Below are 16,186 nucleotides of genomic sequence, written 5' to 3' on the forward strand. Positions count from 1 at the left end.
CCCTCCCCAAGGACACAGCCAGCACCGTCTCGGGCTGGACGCAAAAAGCAAGCCAAGTCATGCCTCGCACGGGGAAACATCCTTCCCTACCAAATTATGACTAATAAACACCAGACACTCTAATTGTTCTCAAAACCATGGCACATTCATCTTTTGCTTGTGCTTTGAGTAGGCGCTCGTTCCCTACACCAGGAGCCTGTTTTGGACCCAGTGTGGCACAGGTTAAGCTAGCGGGGGGCTCGGGAGGAAGGAGAATCTCTCTCCTTGGTAATTTTGCTCAACACAGAAATTTTATCCACCAGCAGCAGATTTAGGAGGTGCTGCAACACTCCCCTCTCAGTTTTTAAATTGTTCACCCCCAGCCAGACACTCATCTCAAGTTCTGCTGTGCCAAAAAATCCATCTCTAGAGCGATGCTCAGGGACAACAGGGATGGCTTGTCGTGTCTTACTCCACCCCTCAAAACCGTAAGTGTGGCTCCCAAATAATGTCAAAAAAAGCATCCTGAGCAGAACAGCGTGGTGAAAGACAAACCGTAATTGAAACAGCTTTAAAACACCAGTCTTTCTGAAAGCAAGATCATTTCTGACTCAAATAATGCATTTTTTGAGCCTGTGGAGGAAGTGCTGCTTTTAAGCTCGCTCATATCTTCACAGGAGAGCATTTCAGAAGAATCAAATACATAAAAACAAGATAACAAACGATAACATTTCAAGTGGCCCCTGGAAATCAGGAAAAGGCTTTATTAATTTGATTTGTGCCGGGATAGGAGAGAGCTCCTTTTTAGATAAACAGCTACCAGGAGAAACCAAGTGTGTCAATTCATAAGAGACAACTTGTCTTCATATTCTCACTCAGCTTGTTCAAACCTTGAACAGCACGCAGCATAAATAATTCATGGCCCTTTTAAAAGGCTTGCACTGCATTACTCAGTGCAATGTGACTGGCTTCATGGGCTCTTTACACTTCAATTCACTTCTCACTTACCCCCGCACTAGGACTAAGAAAAAAAAAAAAAAAAGAAAAAAACCACAGGCCCTCTTTCATTCAAAGGGGATCTTTGCACGTGGATGTCAAAAATTTACCTGCTCCTTCCAGGTGGCATCACACCAGCCTAGGTAGCAAAAGACAGCAATTCTAGATGAGGATTGGTTTTGTTTTGTCCAATCTGGTATTATTTGCACGTGCCTGTTTTTTATATATTAAAAAAAAAAAACAACCACACACCAAAAAAACCCCAACAACGAACTTGCACAAGAATACAATAGCAATAGATTCGGGATAATTCTCATTATAAGAACAGACAAAAGTTGAATTAGGGTCTATTACCAGTTTGTCTTTCTGCCTTTCACCATGGATTAGAAATCCACTTCTTCCATTGCCCTCCGGGTACGTGACCTTGCAGACGCCAACTCTACTGAGACCGCCTCCTTCTTGCGGCAACCATCCCCCACTGGAGTCATCTCGGGTCATAACCACAGCTTTGACTCGCACAATATAGCTGTCACTGCAACGGCAACAAAACAAAAACAGAACCTTTTGTGAGCAGCATCACGGGCGCATCGCAGCGGTTCTTCTCCAGGGCGGCGTTTGGACCCCGACGGAGAGCTCCTGCCCGGGATGGAAGTCCACCTCCGTCATGGACGGCCTGGAACGCTCCAGCCAATAGGAAGGAGAGCCACCAAACCTCGAGGAATGACCCTGCCAGGTTTCCAGGTGTCGACGCACACATCGAACCACCCGTGGTCCCTGACACTCTCTGCCTCCTGCAGCTAGGGACAGGGCCCAAGGGAATGGGGTGACCCGAGCACCACCCCAAGGCCAACTCCCACACTGGGGCATCAGGGTTCCAAAGTGCTGGAAGAACACACGGAGCTCAAATAACCCACAAACAAAGTGTTTCAAGGTTCCTGTGATCAAATTCGTGAAGTGGGCTCTGGAAGATGACAATTCCTCCGCATTTGGGACAGTTTTACAGGGAAAATCCCACAAATGTAGCTCCAGCTACAAACCTCGCAAATGTGTCTCCTTTCATCTGTACCCCAGATGAAAGGAGATGGAAATCAGCTCGGTTGAGGTCATCAGGACCATACCGCGCCCCTAAAACAGATTCACCAGCATTTCACAGGGCTTTGAAAGGCTGGGCATCCTAATTTCACATGAAACTCTTTCGGAAGCAGCTAAGATCTGGGGATAATCCAGATGCCCACCACAAAGGTTCAGAAGAGCCCCCACAGAGACTCCAGGCCACCTCCTGAACCCTTTCCACAAAGCAGTTGCTCCATCATCTACTGGGGACACCACCAGGATCATTTGGAAGCAGAAAAGCCCCAACAAAGGCGAGAAAAAGGGACATGCAAGGAAAAGTGCACGAGGGACCGTCCATCTCCAGGCCACCAGGTGACTCCACCAGGAGAAGGAAGATCAACACACAGAGGGCTCCAAGAGGCAGCCCGTCAAAATGGCAGGTATCATCCTTCATGGAAAGAAATCCCTCCCTGTATCCAGATATTTCCCCAGCATCCTGTGCAGCGTGACAGGCAGTAGTAGCTTTCTTCATGCTGCACCAGGTAAAAGTGCCTCATCTTCAGACTATTTTTGCAGTGGTTCAGGTGCTAGCGCTTCAATTCCAAGCTTCCCTTTCTCTAACACGACCAGATTTAACATCTAAGCAAGCAACCTCATGGATCCTACCTGAAGGCAGTTTGAGGACAAACCAAGGGAAGCAGTGAGCATCTTCTAGGATCAGCTTATCTCTTCTGCAGCGAGGTCTGCACAGGTCTCACAAAACACATGCTGAAGTTTTCTCTCCACAGCCTTTATTTTATGGATATGCCAACTTCCTGACTGGACCTACACAACGATGGCAGTGCACAGATGCTAGAAGTTCATCCCCTGCTGCCCTGAGTACCTTGCAGTGGCTGATAAAAAGCTTTCCAATCTGATAACACGGCCACAGCTGACACACACAAGGTATTCCTGGAACTGAGAAACTATGTTTTTAAGAATATTTTTGCTTGAGTCCTTAAAGCAGCTTCCTAGTACAGTAAACAGGGCAAGTGTGTCTATAAACGGATCCAGTTACCTTTTTATTTTTTAATGAAAACCCGTTTCTAGATTTTACAGTGGCAACTTTAATCTCCCGACTTCCTGATACTCAGAAATAAGCAAAATACTTGAACTAATTTCCTACTGTGCAAAAATTGAGGTGCTCCCATCCAAGGCAGTTTTTGTTTTCTTCTCTCTACCTTTCCCATGTGGTCTATAAGGATTAGCAATTAGCAGCTGAAGTAAAAAGAAAGCCAACTATACGTTTCTGTATCTTTCTACTATTCCCCAAGGATCCTTTCTGGACTTATTTTTAGCTCTCTTCTGAAGTCAGAGCCGCTCAATACGACCTTCCCTCCTATCCTCCCACAAAAGTCATCCAGAGAAACTGCTGCTTCTCCTTCCACACTTGAAAACTGCCACTGGCATTACAGCTTCCTGCAGGATTTACCATTCACTTTTATGGCAGCAGCTGGAGCCTTTGGCTGTCCCAAAAGTAATGCTGCCTTCAGTTACTTTGCTGCAGAAATTGCCCACTTAAAGGAAAATTAAGCAAGAAGCAGCTACCCAGTACTTTGCAATTCCTGACAGTTATTTACACATTTCCATCACCTCTCAGTGAATTCTCTAGGCTTGTAATTACATTTGAGTATTACTGGATACCTATACACTAAATTCAGGTGCCACGACTACCCCTGCCCATTACAATGACAGCCTGGTGGGGCACAGAGCCACGTGGTTTTCCTCTTCATATCCACATCCATCCACGGCCCTATGGCCCTTTCAAGCTCTGCCACCGCATGCCGAGAGAACGCCATTTAAACCGTGCTCTTCCCATCCTCAAGACCGACCCCCTTAAAAATATTAAGCCACAAAACCTAGCTTCCATCCCCCTAGGCCTGCAAGATGACCTCTGCTCCCCTATTAGACAAGAGCCTGGTCCAGCTGAAGGGTTCACCTTTGGCAGGGCGGGCAGAGCTCTGGCTCAATTAACGTAATCCCTTGGCACGCTTTCCTGCGCGATCAAAAGTCACCAGTGACGCCGGGCTCCCTGCAGAGCCCTGGCCCAGCTCTGCTCCAGCCACAGGCACGCTTCCCAAAGCCCGGCCTGTGCCAAGGGACTCGGGGGGGAAAAAAAAAAAGAAAGGGAAGATAAAAGGAAAGGAGGTGGTTAAGGGTTCTGAGGGCTTGACATCTCTGTTTAATCGCTGGATTAGGACTCAGAAGCCGCACGTTGAATTTTCAAGGCTACACACGGCTTCCTCCAGTCTTCTACGTCTAAATCCTGCCCGCTGTTTCCATCCACAAGCCTAGAATAGGCAATGCTTCTTTCCCTCATGCCAGTGTTGATAAATACTTGGGAGGTACTCAAATATTTCAGGTCCATATAAGGATCTCGCTTCCTTAGTGTAAAAGCTGTTTATTTTCTTTGCTATTTAATTTTACGCGACTGCATCGAGGCTCTGGCGGGTTCCAAGTGTTCCAAATCCTGAGGAGAGCAAAGGAGTGATCTGCAAATCCCATGTGCGTGCCACGGATGAAACCTTGGAGCACTGGAGTGGCAGAACAACCACATTCAAGCCACCCATCTGCATTTTTATCATGGAAACGGTTAATGAGGCACACAAAAATACCTGGTCCATTACAATTAATGAGGTACCGATAGCTAAAAATGAAACAAGTCGAGAAAACCCCACGGTAGCCTCAGTTCCCCTCGTTTTATTGGATCCTTGAAACTTTTAAGACTGCTCCAATTGTTGGGTTTATGGCCTACGCGCTATGCATTTCATGCAAACTGTTCTTAATTATGTTTTTAAATGCTATCTTAACCCTACAGAGTTGTCTTCAACACCCTTAAAAGCTTGGGAAGAAAGTATCCGAGGGGATTACCCAGCTGCATGGCAGCCAGCCAGCATGTTCCAGGGCTGCTCCAGGTTGTCTGCCTGCCCCACCCTGAGACAAAAAAAATTAAAAAAAAAAGAAAAGAAAAAGAAACAGAACGAACTTGGGAAGTAAAGGTAGCGCCGAAAAGCACGTGTTGTTTTTACTGGAAGGAAAAAAGAGAACTCTTTAAAAACTATAGCTCGTGGGCATGCATATGTATCTATAAAAGTAAAACAGAGCGTGTGCAACTGCTCTTCTGGAGGACACAGAACTTTCCTAACAAGAAGTGACTGAATTTTACCTCTGTCATACTGAGCCCTGGTTTTGGTACCTCTAGCCCAACTCACAAAGCATTCGTGTGTCTGAGAGACAGGTGACATTGGAGGCTGACAGAAGTGCTGTCCCCCACCACGTGCACGTGGGGCTGCCATCATCCCGTGCTCCCGGACATGAACCACATCACCTCCAGCAACACCAACGGGGGGCAAAGCCGTGAGCCCCTTGGATGGCTGGTGACGGCTTACTGCTGCAATCCTGCCTCCAGGACTAAACACCAAACAATCCACCCCTCAGTTAAGGCTTTAATTTCACCACTGTCTTCAGAAAAGGAGGGTCAAAGTAGACAACTCCCTTTCACCAGCTGCTCTCCTTTTCCACTTTGCTTCCAAAGCAGCAACTGCAAATACCATCCAAGATGTCTAAAAATCCGAGGGCAAAAAAAAAACCCAGTAGTCCAACCCACCACATTTACTACTTTTTTAAAAAGTCACATTTAGCATCTAAAACATTTCCCAGACACCTTCCATAACTCAGTAATGTTCTTCCCTCTAGCCAAGCTACTTGACCAAAATACAAACTTCTAAACTTCCACACTGTTGCTGTCATAAGGCACTTTGATATTTTCCTCCCTTCCCAACTCTACAGCTTACAAGGCCAGGAAAGATCCAGGTCTCAGAAAAACTATTTGCGTACACCGGGTTTCAACATTATGGACTTCCATCTTTTAATCCACGCATCGACATTCCCAGATCCCAGGTTTCAGGGAAGAGCCAAAAGGACAGCAGGAGGCTGGAACAGCAGCAGAGGTCAGGCAGTTCACCTGAACCAGGCACATAAACACAATTTAAACTATTTGGATCCAAACAAACCTAACTTTACAGTTAGTGGAGCATAACCTGTCTCTGGCTGACCTGGATGTATTTCACAGTGCCAGGTGCTCTCCCTGCCTCAGCAGCTCCAACAGCTGGAGTTAAAGCCATCACATTCTGCCCAGGTGATTGCTGCATGTCATATTGTGAGGCTCCTCTCTGCAGTTCATCCCACAGCCAGAAGGCAGGCACTTTTTGGTGAAGACACTAAAAGCTGCTAATTCTGGAGTCCCACTTCCTCGATCTGTTGGTCGGTTCGTGAACCTTCTAGCACGGGTGACACATCTGCAGATTATAACCAGCATTTTCTTCTTCAAATCCCAATTTACCCATCTGTTTGAAAGAAAACCTCTGAGTGTGTGCAGCCATAGCAAATTAAGTCGATATTTCCATACCATTTAGCTTTCCAGCAGGTTTGAAACTTTTTCATTAAGTATCACCAAGGAAAAAAAGACATCTGTGTCTCTCTGGCCAGATCAAATGTTAAGATGGAATCTGAAGAAAACCATGGAAAACCTCCCAAAAGTTTTCCTTGCCCTCACCTCTGCATCATACCAGGAACAAAGAACCATTATACCTGTAACCCAACTCTTGTATAACCAATTTGCAACCCGTATTTTTCTGGTTTTCAAATCAAATACCGCCAGAATAAAAAGGCACCTGGGAAATTTTCGTTTCCACGCGGTCAGAGTAAATACAAACAATTCAGCCTCCACATTCCTTGCTCCAGAGATGCTGGTAAAGCCTAGAGCAGCCCCAAAGGCAAAATGAAGGGAGGTCAGGACTCCACAGGCAGTGCTCGGCAAGCCTGGGTTTGCTTCCAGCGCTGCAGCTCATCCAAAAATCCTCCATAGGAAAAACTAACAGCAGTTTTGTTTGGTTTGGTGTTTTTTTTTTTTTTTTTCCCCTTCCAGAAGAAAAAAGGACTTCTCAAAAAACCAAGACACCTGCAACAACCCAGCCGCCCGCCTCCACATCTCCCTTGAATGCCGAGGCAGTGAGGAACAAAGGAACCCTTTCACCAAAACGTTTGTTCAACATTTGAGGCTGATTTTATTGAGTTTGCGAGAAACAGCTCCATCCTAACTAGCTCAAATGGGATTTCATAATCCCGTAATTAGTTCAGATCCTTCCAGGAAGTACATGAAAATTCATTCCTGAAATACATACATACATATATATATATATATTCAAAAATATACGTATTATGTAGTGCTGCATGGACTAAATCCCTTTTTTTTGGCCAGCATGACATCCTTTCCTGTGCCAGACTTGCCCAGTGATCCCCACAAAGGGCTGTACACGTGGGCAAAACCTCAAATGAACTGGAAGCAGCTTTTTAGAGAAAAAAGCTGGCTTACAATAGGCAAGCAAAGATCCACTGACACAGCTCAAGCACATGGAATTTAAGGTCTCTCCCCAGAAATTAGCTTATTACACAAACAATATTGAATTAAAATGACATTTTAATGGCACTGGGGCAGATTAACTTATGACTTTTGTCTGTATTGAAGCATTTATGTAACGTTGTTGAAACTGTGTTAGAGCTATCAAAAGTCACAGCAAAGCTTGTTACAAAAATACCCAAAACAATGTTTGATTCCCTGCCCCCCCACCCCAAAAGGCAGCCATGACATCACTGGGACACGCATACTAATAACAAAACTTTTAATGAGCAACCATTCAATGAAATCTCTTAAGAAAGACTTCCTTTCAAATTTGTTGAATGGATCCATTTTGCAATAAATGGTTATAGGTGCACACGGTGGTGTGTCTTGAAAAGTTAAAAGGGGCAGCACAATACATTTGAATATTTTGCCCTGCACCTCATGCAGTACAGGCAAGAGCTGCAGCCTCAAGTCCTCCTATTTTCGTGCAAGAGTACAAAATATTAACAGATTACAAGGAAGCTAATTAGCACCACCATTTACAGTAATGAGTAATAAATTGTTGTCGCATGACAGATAGTATTTGTTTTATACCGCATGTAAGATAAGCAAAAATCACATTAAAGTTTAGCTAGCCAAACAGGTAGATTCATAAGATCTGCATCCTGAATTGATTCCCCTCACCTCAATAAAAAAATCACAACCAAGTCCTACCCTAATTTTTTTTCCTAACCTAAACTGACCGTAAGCACTCTGTTACTGCTATCCTATGTTAGCTAAAGGACAGCAATACTTGGCAAGAAAAACCCAAAAAACCAAACCCAAGTGACAACCACAGCAACTGCATTCCATAAAAACGATCATGTCTGCAGACAAACATATACAGAGTATTCCTGTAAACTCAAAGTTTGCAAAGAGAAGGAAAAAAATCGCTCACCCAAAGGAAGTTGAATTTTTCCCCCCTCTCCTCCATTTTGATCAGTGGAGACTACAACCATATTTATCCCTCTGTAAACATCCTCAATGACACGTATGTTATAACCATGAAGAGTAGATAATATTTTGCAAATATTAAAAAAAAAAAAAAAAAAAAATTCTGTGACTCGCTTCCAGCTGGGTCTGTATCAGAGGAGGAGCAAGGGAGTAAGCAGGATAACTGCAGTCTAAATCTAAAGGGTTTTCATCTTTTGCCAGATAAACGAACATAAAAAAGAAAAGAAGGCATTCTTGGCTACATCGAAACCAGCGCGCACATTGTTCTTGCCTTCAACCTTTTCCATAAACGCCCTACTCCATCCAATGTCCATGGAGAGGGATATCAAGGGAAGCAAGCTTCCCAGGCAGCACCTATTTTTCCTACTGGTATTTAAAGAAAGGGTGAACATTAAACCATTAACTCTGAAAAACAAAAATTCGGTATGTAACCATAAATGAAACGCCGTGTTTCACAGAAGAATTCATACATATTCACTGATAAATTATATGCTGATTTAAACAATATCCACAAGGGCTGTGGGGGCAGGCGGAGGAAAAAGAACCCCGAGAGTAAAAAAAAAAAAAAAAATACAGAATTACACGCAGCCAGAGCACGCTCACCTGCTGGGGGATGCCATTTCCTCTGCATTTTAAACCTTTCCTGCTCCCTTTGAGCACCATTGCCACCGCCAGCCTCCCCGTGTGCGCTGGTTACCCCGAGTCCCAGCCGGCTTCTTCCCCCCATGCGTGATTCAGTCTCCTTGAAGGATGTGCTGCATTGTGCCGGGTGATTCATCCCAGAGGTATTCTGCACATTACAGCCCCAGCCGGACCATTACTCACTCCCAATATCCTCCCTGCTCCAAAGAGAACATCGACCAAAGATCCTCCTTTCCCCACCCCGGTTATAGGCTGGGGAGGGGGGGGGGGAAAAAAAAAAAAAAAAAAAGGACGATAAGACTGCCACAAAGTCACGATGGGGGTGTTCAGCAGCAGCTGACGGGGCAAACGTGCTGCCCAGCCCGTCACCCAGGGCTCCAAACAGGTCCAAAGTTGAAAGCAGGTGTTATTTCCTCAGGTAGCCCGTCAGCACTTTATCCCCAAAAGCTGCCAACGCAGCGCTGGGACAAAGGGTCCAAACAACTCAGAAGGCTTGGAGGAAGCACTCAGCCTTTCCAGTGTGTCTGCCTCCATCAGGACCTTTAATGGGGTTTTCTTTTAGAGTTGGTACCTCCAAGTATCAGCTATAAATCCTCATACAGCCCATCCTTGCTGGCAGCCCACAGTGCTGAAAAGTCAACAGTGACATCCCTGCACACGGGCTTTGTTTTGGACACTGCATCTCAAACCTTCCCAACTGCTGGAAGCCCTCGTTCAGCCAGGTGTGTCCCTACAAGTTCTACAATGATCCCTAAGGCCCTCTCAATAAAGCAGAAATGTTGCTCAAGAAATGCCTCAGCACTGATAACGAGAACGAAAACTGTGACACTAGGGCTTCTGAAAGCAGCTTCTAAAAATACCTGCTCAGTTTCTGAACTAATCTATGCTGATGATTAAGCAGGAAAAGGAGAAGAAAGCTAACTAAGTGTTTCCAGGCTCAGCTGCTTCTGTCTGCTTTAAATCCAAACAGTTTTGACCCCGATTTGGGACAAAAATCCCTTTTTCCCCCAAGGTGGAGAATGGTGACCGAGGCGGTGCTGCCTGCAAGCATCCTGCAGAGGAAAGCTGCATCCCCACTTTACAGATGCTGACAACCTAAAAACAAAGGTGCTCCTGAAAACTTCACGCTTGGACCGTGGAAATGTTGAGCTAAGGAGCAAGGAGGCCTGAACCCAGCTTCAGTGAGCAGGGCACCAGGCTGCATGGAGGATGCTGGGGCATCAGAGGGGGCTGGACTAGATGGCCTTTAAAGGTCCCTTCCCATCCAAACCATCCTGATTCTATGACATCCTGACATTTGTTTGCTGCTTTTCTTCAGCCCACAGCGAGCACAACTGCAGGTGCAGCTGCAGGCACCTATTTGCAGCTTGGCTGGATTTTATCATGACAGTGGAATCAAGCTAAAGCCCAAAGCCATGAATGAAGACAACGGGCAGCACGTGAGTTTTGTTACAGCGGTATCAATGGACAGCTGCATTTACTGAATTTCAATATACAGCATAAAAAAGTCTTTAGTTTAATGGCCAAAGGATAGTCTGTGTTGGCAGAAGTGAAACCAGTGGGTTAACTCATCAGTCAGAGTATCATGCTATGCAAGTAATTAAAAATAATAGCTTTTTTGGGTTTTTTAAAAGATTTTAATTTCACATCCCCAGTCCACATCTCATCCTATCCAGATGTGCCAGAATCTGCTTACACTTCACTTTCCTCTTCAAGCTCTGCAGCAACACTGCTTTTACCTTCCAATCCTTAATGCAGCATCCATCAGCTCAATCCTCATCTGTCTCCAGCAAGAACTCGGTACACAAGTCCAAAGCAACATCAGCCAGAAAAATTCAAGAAAGCTGCCTGGCAGTTTTTGCTGCAAGTCCAGTTTCTAAAGCTTTTCTCCCAAGGGATGGGGGAAGATGAAATTAGCCTCCCTGTGTAAGACAAAACTATCCTTGAATAAGCTGTGTTGTAATCATGTTTATGAAACAACATCTTGAGCAGTTACATCTCCCCAAAGCTTTCCTGTTTTCTTGCCCTCCTACTGGCCTGCAGACCATCCTGCCACTGGTCCTCCTAAAAACTCAAGGCTCAGCAGACAGAGAGAATTGGGACCACCAGAAGACTCTTTCAGATGAGCAACATTAACAAACAAATTACATGGAAAAGCCATCACACTGTACAGGTACCACCACCTCTGCAAAGCTGCTGCTCTTCCCAGGGTCAGGAGCAGCTGGGGGCAAACACTGAGTGTGAAAATGAAAGAGGGGAAAAAAGCTCTCTGTTACAAATGTTACAGTATGTTTAATCCATAGGGATGGAAAAAATGCCCTTGCCTTTTGTCTACATCATGAAGCTGTTGCATCAGTCAAGGAGAACCACCAAAAGTCATTCAGCTGGCTTCAAGCCCTGCTCCCAAGGGTTTTCTCCAAAGGGAAGTAGATATCAAGTCACTGGATCAGCATCAGCTGAATCATTCACTGGTTGGGTTCTCACCTTTGCACATGTTCTTTAACCTTAAGGTTAAGCTAACAAACCTCAGCTCCAAGATTGGCAATGCTGCTGCCCTCTAAAAAAACCCCCCTATTATTAAAGTAACTACTATTTTTCCCTTTAAATACCGCCCAGTGCAGTAGATTGCACGCCCAACTCAACTACTAGCTCGGTGCTACACTGAAATATCCTCCAAAGTTTTCTTGCAATTCCTAGCATGGGCTGATGAGTGGCTGTGCCAACACACCAACATTTTCCTCACTTCCCAGCAAAATTCCCGCTGCTGTACGATTCTGCTGTTAGAAATCTAAGGTAAAACACTGCACCTGAAGAGCCAGCAAGGTGGTGGAACTGCAAACTCAAAGAGCTGAGACAGTGGCTGCAGCAAGAGGAGCCCATCTTCACTGCAGCTGCTGGAGTACTTGTGGTGAGGAGAACGAAATTCAGTCACCTTGTTAACAGCAGTCACGTCAATGGGCTGAACTCCTGCAGCAAAACATTAACAGAGCCCTGGCAATTGTGAACAGGGCACAAAGATGTCTCAGCACGCCAATTCCAGGGCAGTGTGAGGTGTCTGCAGGCCCAGGTCCATTTTGGGAATACTGAACCTCGTTGTGCCTCACCTTCTGGGAACACCTTAAGTGTAGCAGTGAAAATCAACCACAGCAACATTGCCTGAACACTGCTTGCTGTGCCTTGCAAGAGGGAAAAAGGTCACTTTCCATCCTTTTTGTTTAAATCTTAAAAAAAAAAATAACAAAACCCAAAATAGAACAAACCAAAAAAACCTCCAAACAAACAACAAGCCCTAACAAAAGACTTCACAGACACGGTCAGTGTAGTTTTATGCCCAGCACTTGAGATTCACTCACTGCACTTACGCTGTCCCTGTTGTCCACAAAGATTTCATGAAATCCGGGTTCATTAAGCTGTGTTGTAGGGAAGAGCAGGAAGTGAGGCAAAAATAGGAAAAAGGGCACAAAAGTAGATCCTTAGGAAGGACTTCAGACATTTTATGATCCGCTTTACTCTGCTGAACATTCCAGGATCACCGAAATGCTCCTCCCTACATATCATTACCACGCTTTCCCTATTTTGAATGTCACTCTCGTAGATGAATGGACCTTTGTGCATATGTATGACAACAAAAAAATGACCCCAGCATGGATGGGTATTTCCAGCCAGGATCTGGGTGGAGGCCATATGGATTTCATTTTCCTGCAGACAGATCAAAGGAAAGCGCCAAGAGCGTCTTACTCGACTCCAAATAAACATCCATGACCAGAAAAGAGGTTACACAAATGACACGCACCGAGCTCCTCCACACCGGAAGAGCCTCGTGTGCTTTTCTTCTAATTAAACCCTTCCTCCATGGCTCCTAATTGATACCTGGGCAAACAGCTGTAATACACTCCAGGAAATCTAACCCTGTACTTTTGCCTTACTTGTGTGACATGGCCTCCGTCATCACAGGGGCACGCTGCAAACTTTCATTTTCTTGAGAGGAAACTGGTTTAAAAACCAAGCTACTGAAAAACCAAGGCCTTGCTCCTCCCTCTTTATTTTGCACTTTAATACTTAGCTCAAAGTAGAGGTACTTAAGTGTGAGTCTTTTAACCACCGCATCTTTGCTTTCCCTTTCTTTAGGATTAAATTTTTTTTTACCGTGTGAGTACTCTTGGACTAATTATGCACACCCTAAACCAGAGATATCATTTTGTGTCTTCTCCAATTTCTTCCCTCCAGATTTCAAATCATCTTTACTGCTCTCTGAGGGCTGGCACTATCTTCTGGAAAGCCCCACGCCACAAGTCAATATTCCACGGTAAAACCACCAGCAGACCAAGAGGCACACACCGCGATACGATAACCTTTATCCGCCTACATTCCTAAAATCACTGAAAACTCCCGTAAAACCCTGCTGACCGCATCCAGCTTCACGCTCTCCCATCTGATGTTGACTGCACTTCCTGTCAGCCAGCTCCAGTTCTCAGGATCACTCCGCTTCTCTGTCAAGTGTCAGTAAAACATTACCTTGCCCTTAAAGTGTACCTTGCCCAGCTCTTCTTTTCAGCGCTCTTGGGAACGGAGCTGCTATTAAAATAGACTTAAAGGAAGATGATTAACGCTTATGATTCCGCTTTCATTTTTAGTAACGTGGGAATTATTTTATTGCTCATTTATGACAGGGATCCTCACGTTCTGCATCCTTCAGAGCACAGGAAAAACACACAAGGCGGGTTTCCCCTCCTGTAAAGGGTACTGCAAGTGTCACCAGGCCTGCCTTGGATCAGCACATCCAGCATTAACTGTTTGCATAAGGGCATGGACAAGGGGGAATGGCTTTAAGATGAAAGAGGGCACTTTTAGGTTAAATATTAAAAAGAGGGTGGTGAGGCACTGCCACAGGTTGCCCAGAGAAGCTGTGGATGCCCCACTCCTGAGGTGCTCAAGGTCAGGTTGGATGGGGTTTTCAGCAACCTGGTCTAGTGGGAGATGTCCCCAGCCCAAGGCAGGAGCTTTGGAGCAAGATGAGTTTTTAAGGTCCCTTCCAACCCAGATCGCTCTGTGCTTCTATGATTCTATTTCTTAGCTAACTGATTTTATTATTTAACTCCTTTGGCAGGCAGAGATTTCTCAGCAGTACCTTTGGTTTCCTCTGGCCAACTGTGTGCATCTCCTGAGCCCTACTTTGCTCCCCGCCCTTGCAGCCAGCTTTCCTGTTTACATCTCTGCCGTCGCTTCCCTTGCACAGCCGAAGGGCTTTGGAGAAAAAAAAAAAAAAAGACAAACAAACAAGCATTTCCTCAAGATGCTGGCAGTTGCGTGCCTGTGCCTCTCTCCCTACCACTGTCCTTCCCCTGGTCACAAAGCTGTCACATGCATTTCATGGCTTGCATTTCCTGTGCTCTGCTTTAACGGGCGGAATCCTTTAAATGCTGAAAGATACAGCGGGGGCCAAGTGTCCGCTGGATGTGTCCCTGGCAAGAGGGATTTTGCTTGCACACAGCAGAGAAATCAATCAGGGGAATCATCTTGGGGCCATCCTATTTTCTAATTCTGCGTGTTCAACGCTCTCACACCAGCTCCTTCCAAAAAGGTTCAGTATAGGGACAGCTGGAGTCCCCTGATACACATAAAGGGGATCAAAGACTCCCATGGTCTTTCCTTTTAGCAGCAAAGATGGTGGAGCAGCTTCTCTTCCTGTACCCATCAGGGTTTTTGGTACACTCACTGTTAGCTGGGAGCTGCCATCTCAAATCTTCTGGATTCACTGGGGAATACCACAACATCAGACCAAAGAAACCTGCTAATACCTTATGCAAGTCTATTAATTTAAATGGACACAGCACTGTTTAAAAGCATCAGAAAATGAAGCCTGAAGAGAAGCAACATTATCTCCTTGCAGAAAATCCGTAGGAAGGAAGCATCTACCTTTTATGCTTGGGCAAAACCCCATCTACAGCATACACTGTCCATTTCCAATAAATTATTGACGTATCTATCTACAAGGGAGGCAGAAGATACACCCTGATTTTTTTCTCCTAACTTCACACTGCTTTTTCTCTGTCTCAAGCTGTGTAACAACCACTCCACGCATGTTCAGAGGATGATAATGAAACCACAAGTGTTTATCTCAATCCAAAATGTCTTCATTTTTTCCCCCCCTTCCCCTTAAACTCAGATTTAACTAGGATTTTAATGCCAAGGACAAAAGGTGCATGCTTACCCTTTTATGCTCCGCCTACAAACTTGGGGTTCCTTCCTTAAAGCAGTTTCATCCAGCCACAAGCCTGACTTTAGGATTTATCTGTCTCTGCCACTATGTCCACTAGGATCTTGGAGCACGGGAAGTTACAGCAAGGAAGAGCCTTGGTCTGAAGATGGGTCTCTGCAGTATTTGTGCAAAAGGAGGGCAGCTCTATGCCCAGAACCCCAGTGTGATGTTCTACCTCCTGGACAAGACAGCAGCAGAAGGGTTCTGTGTCAAGACTGCCCTGCAAGACCTTCTTTTCCACAAAAATTAACATTCAGAAGAAACAGCAACGGCTTTCTAGCCTCTTAAGGGAGGAGACTCATTGCCCAAAAGCAAGAAGAGTACAAACTTTGTTCAACAGCAAAGTTTGCGCCGTGATGGGAAATCATGAGGTGACAGGACATCTGGAAAAAAACCCCAAAGAAAACTCTCCCATGCCTCTCTGAGTGTGACAAAGGGATATTTCCAGCATTCATCTGCAAGGTGGGGCAAAAGACCTGCATCCAGGGATGCCTTTTTATTAATGTTAGCACCATGAGGAGCCTGATGCTCAACCTGTGCTTCCTCCAGCATGGGGACAGCCCTGGGAGCCACCAGGCAGTGCTGAGAAGATGCTGTGGGTATCAACACAACCCAGGGCACCCCACCTTGGAAACCTGAGGCAGTGCCAGAACGAGCTCTGACTTACAGCCCCAGCTCCAGAGGATTCGGTGACGGAGGGAGATGACGACAGCTCCTTTTGGAATAGAAAGCTGAGGGGGAAAGCCAGTTACTCATCCAAATCCTGTGCTTTCCCTTGGAAATGCATGGATGAAGCATACCATCAGTTCTGAGAGGGGAGAAGT

The 16,186-nt window shown here is 45.5% G+C and overlaps 1 protein-coding gene across 3 annotated transcripts in view; it reads right to left on the reverse strand.

Annotated features, from left to right (window-relative positions):
* Positions 1–16,186, reverse strand: part of SPRED2 (sprouty related EVH1 domain containing 2) — a 58,145-nt gene that overhangs the window by 24,504 nt on the left and 17,455 nt on the right. For all 3 annotated transcript variants that reach the window (XM_058419894.1, XM_040059528.1, XM_040059529.1), the window contains one exon: positions 1,330–1,507. In XM_058419894.1, coding sequence (XP_058275877.1) covers positions 1,330–1,507 — 178 coding nt within the window. The remainder of the gene's footprint in view (positions 1–1,329; positions 1,508–16,186) is intronic.

Source organism: Hirundo rustica, chromosome 3, assembly GCF_015227805.2.
Source record: "Hirundo rustica isolate bHirRus1 chromosome 3, bHirRus1.pri.v3, whole genome shotgun sequence".
Taxonomy (NCBI): domain Eukaryota; kingdom Metazoa; phylum Chordata; class Aves; order Passeriformes; family Hirundinidae; genus Hirundo; species Hirundo rustica.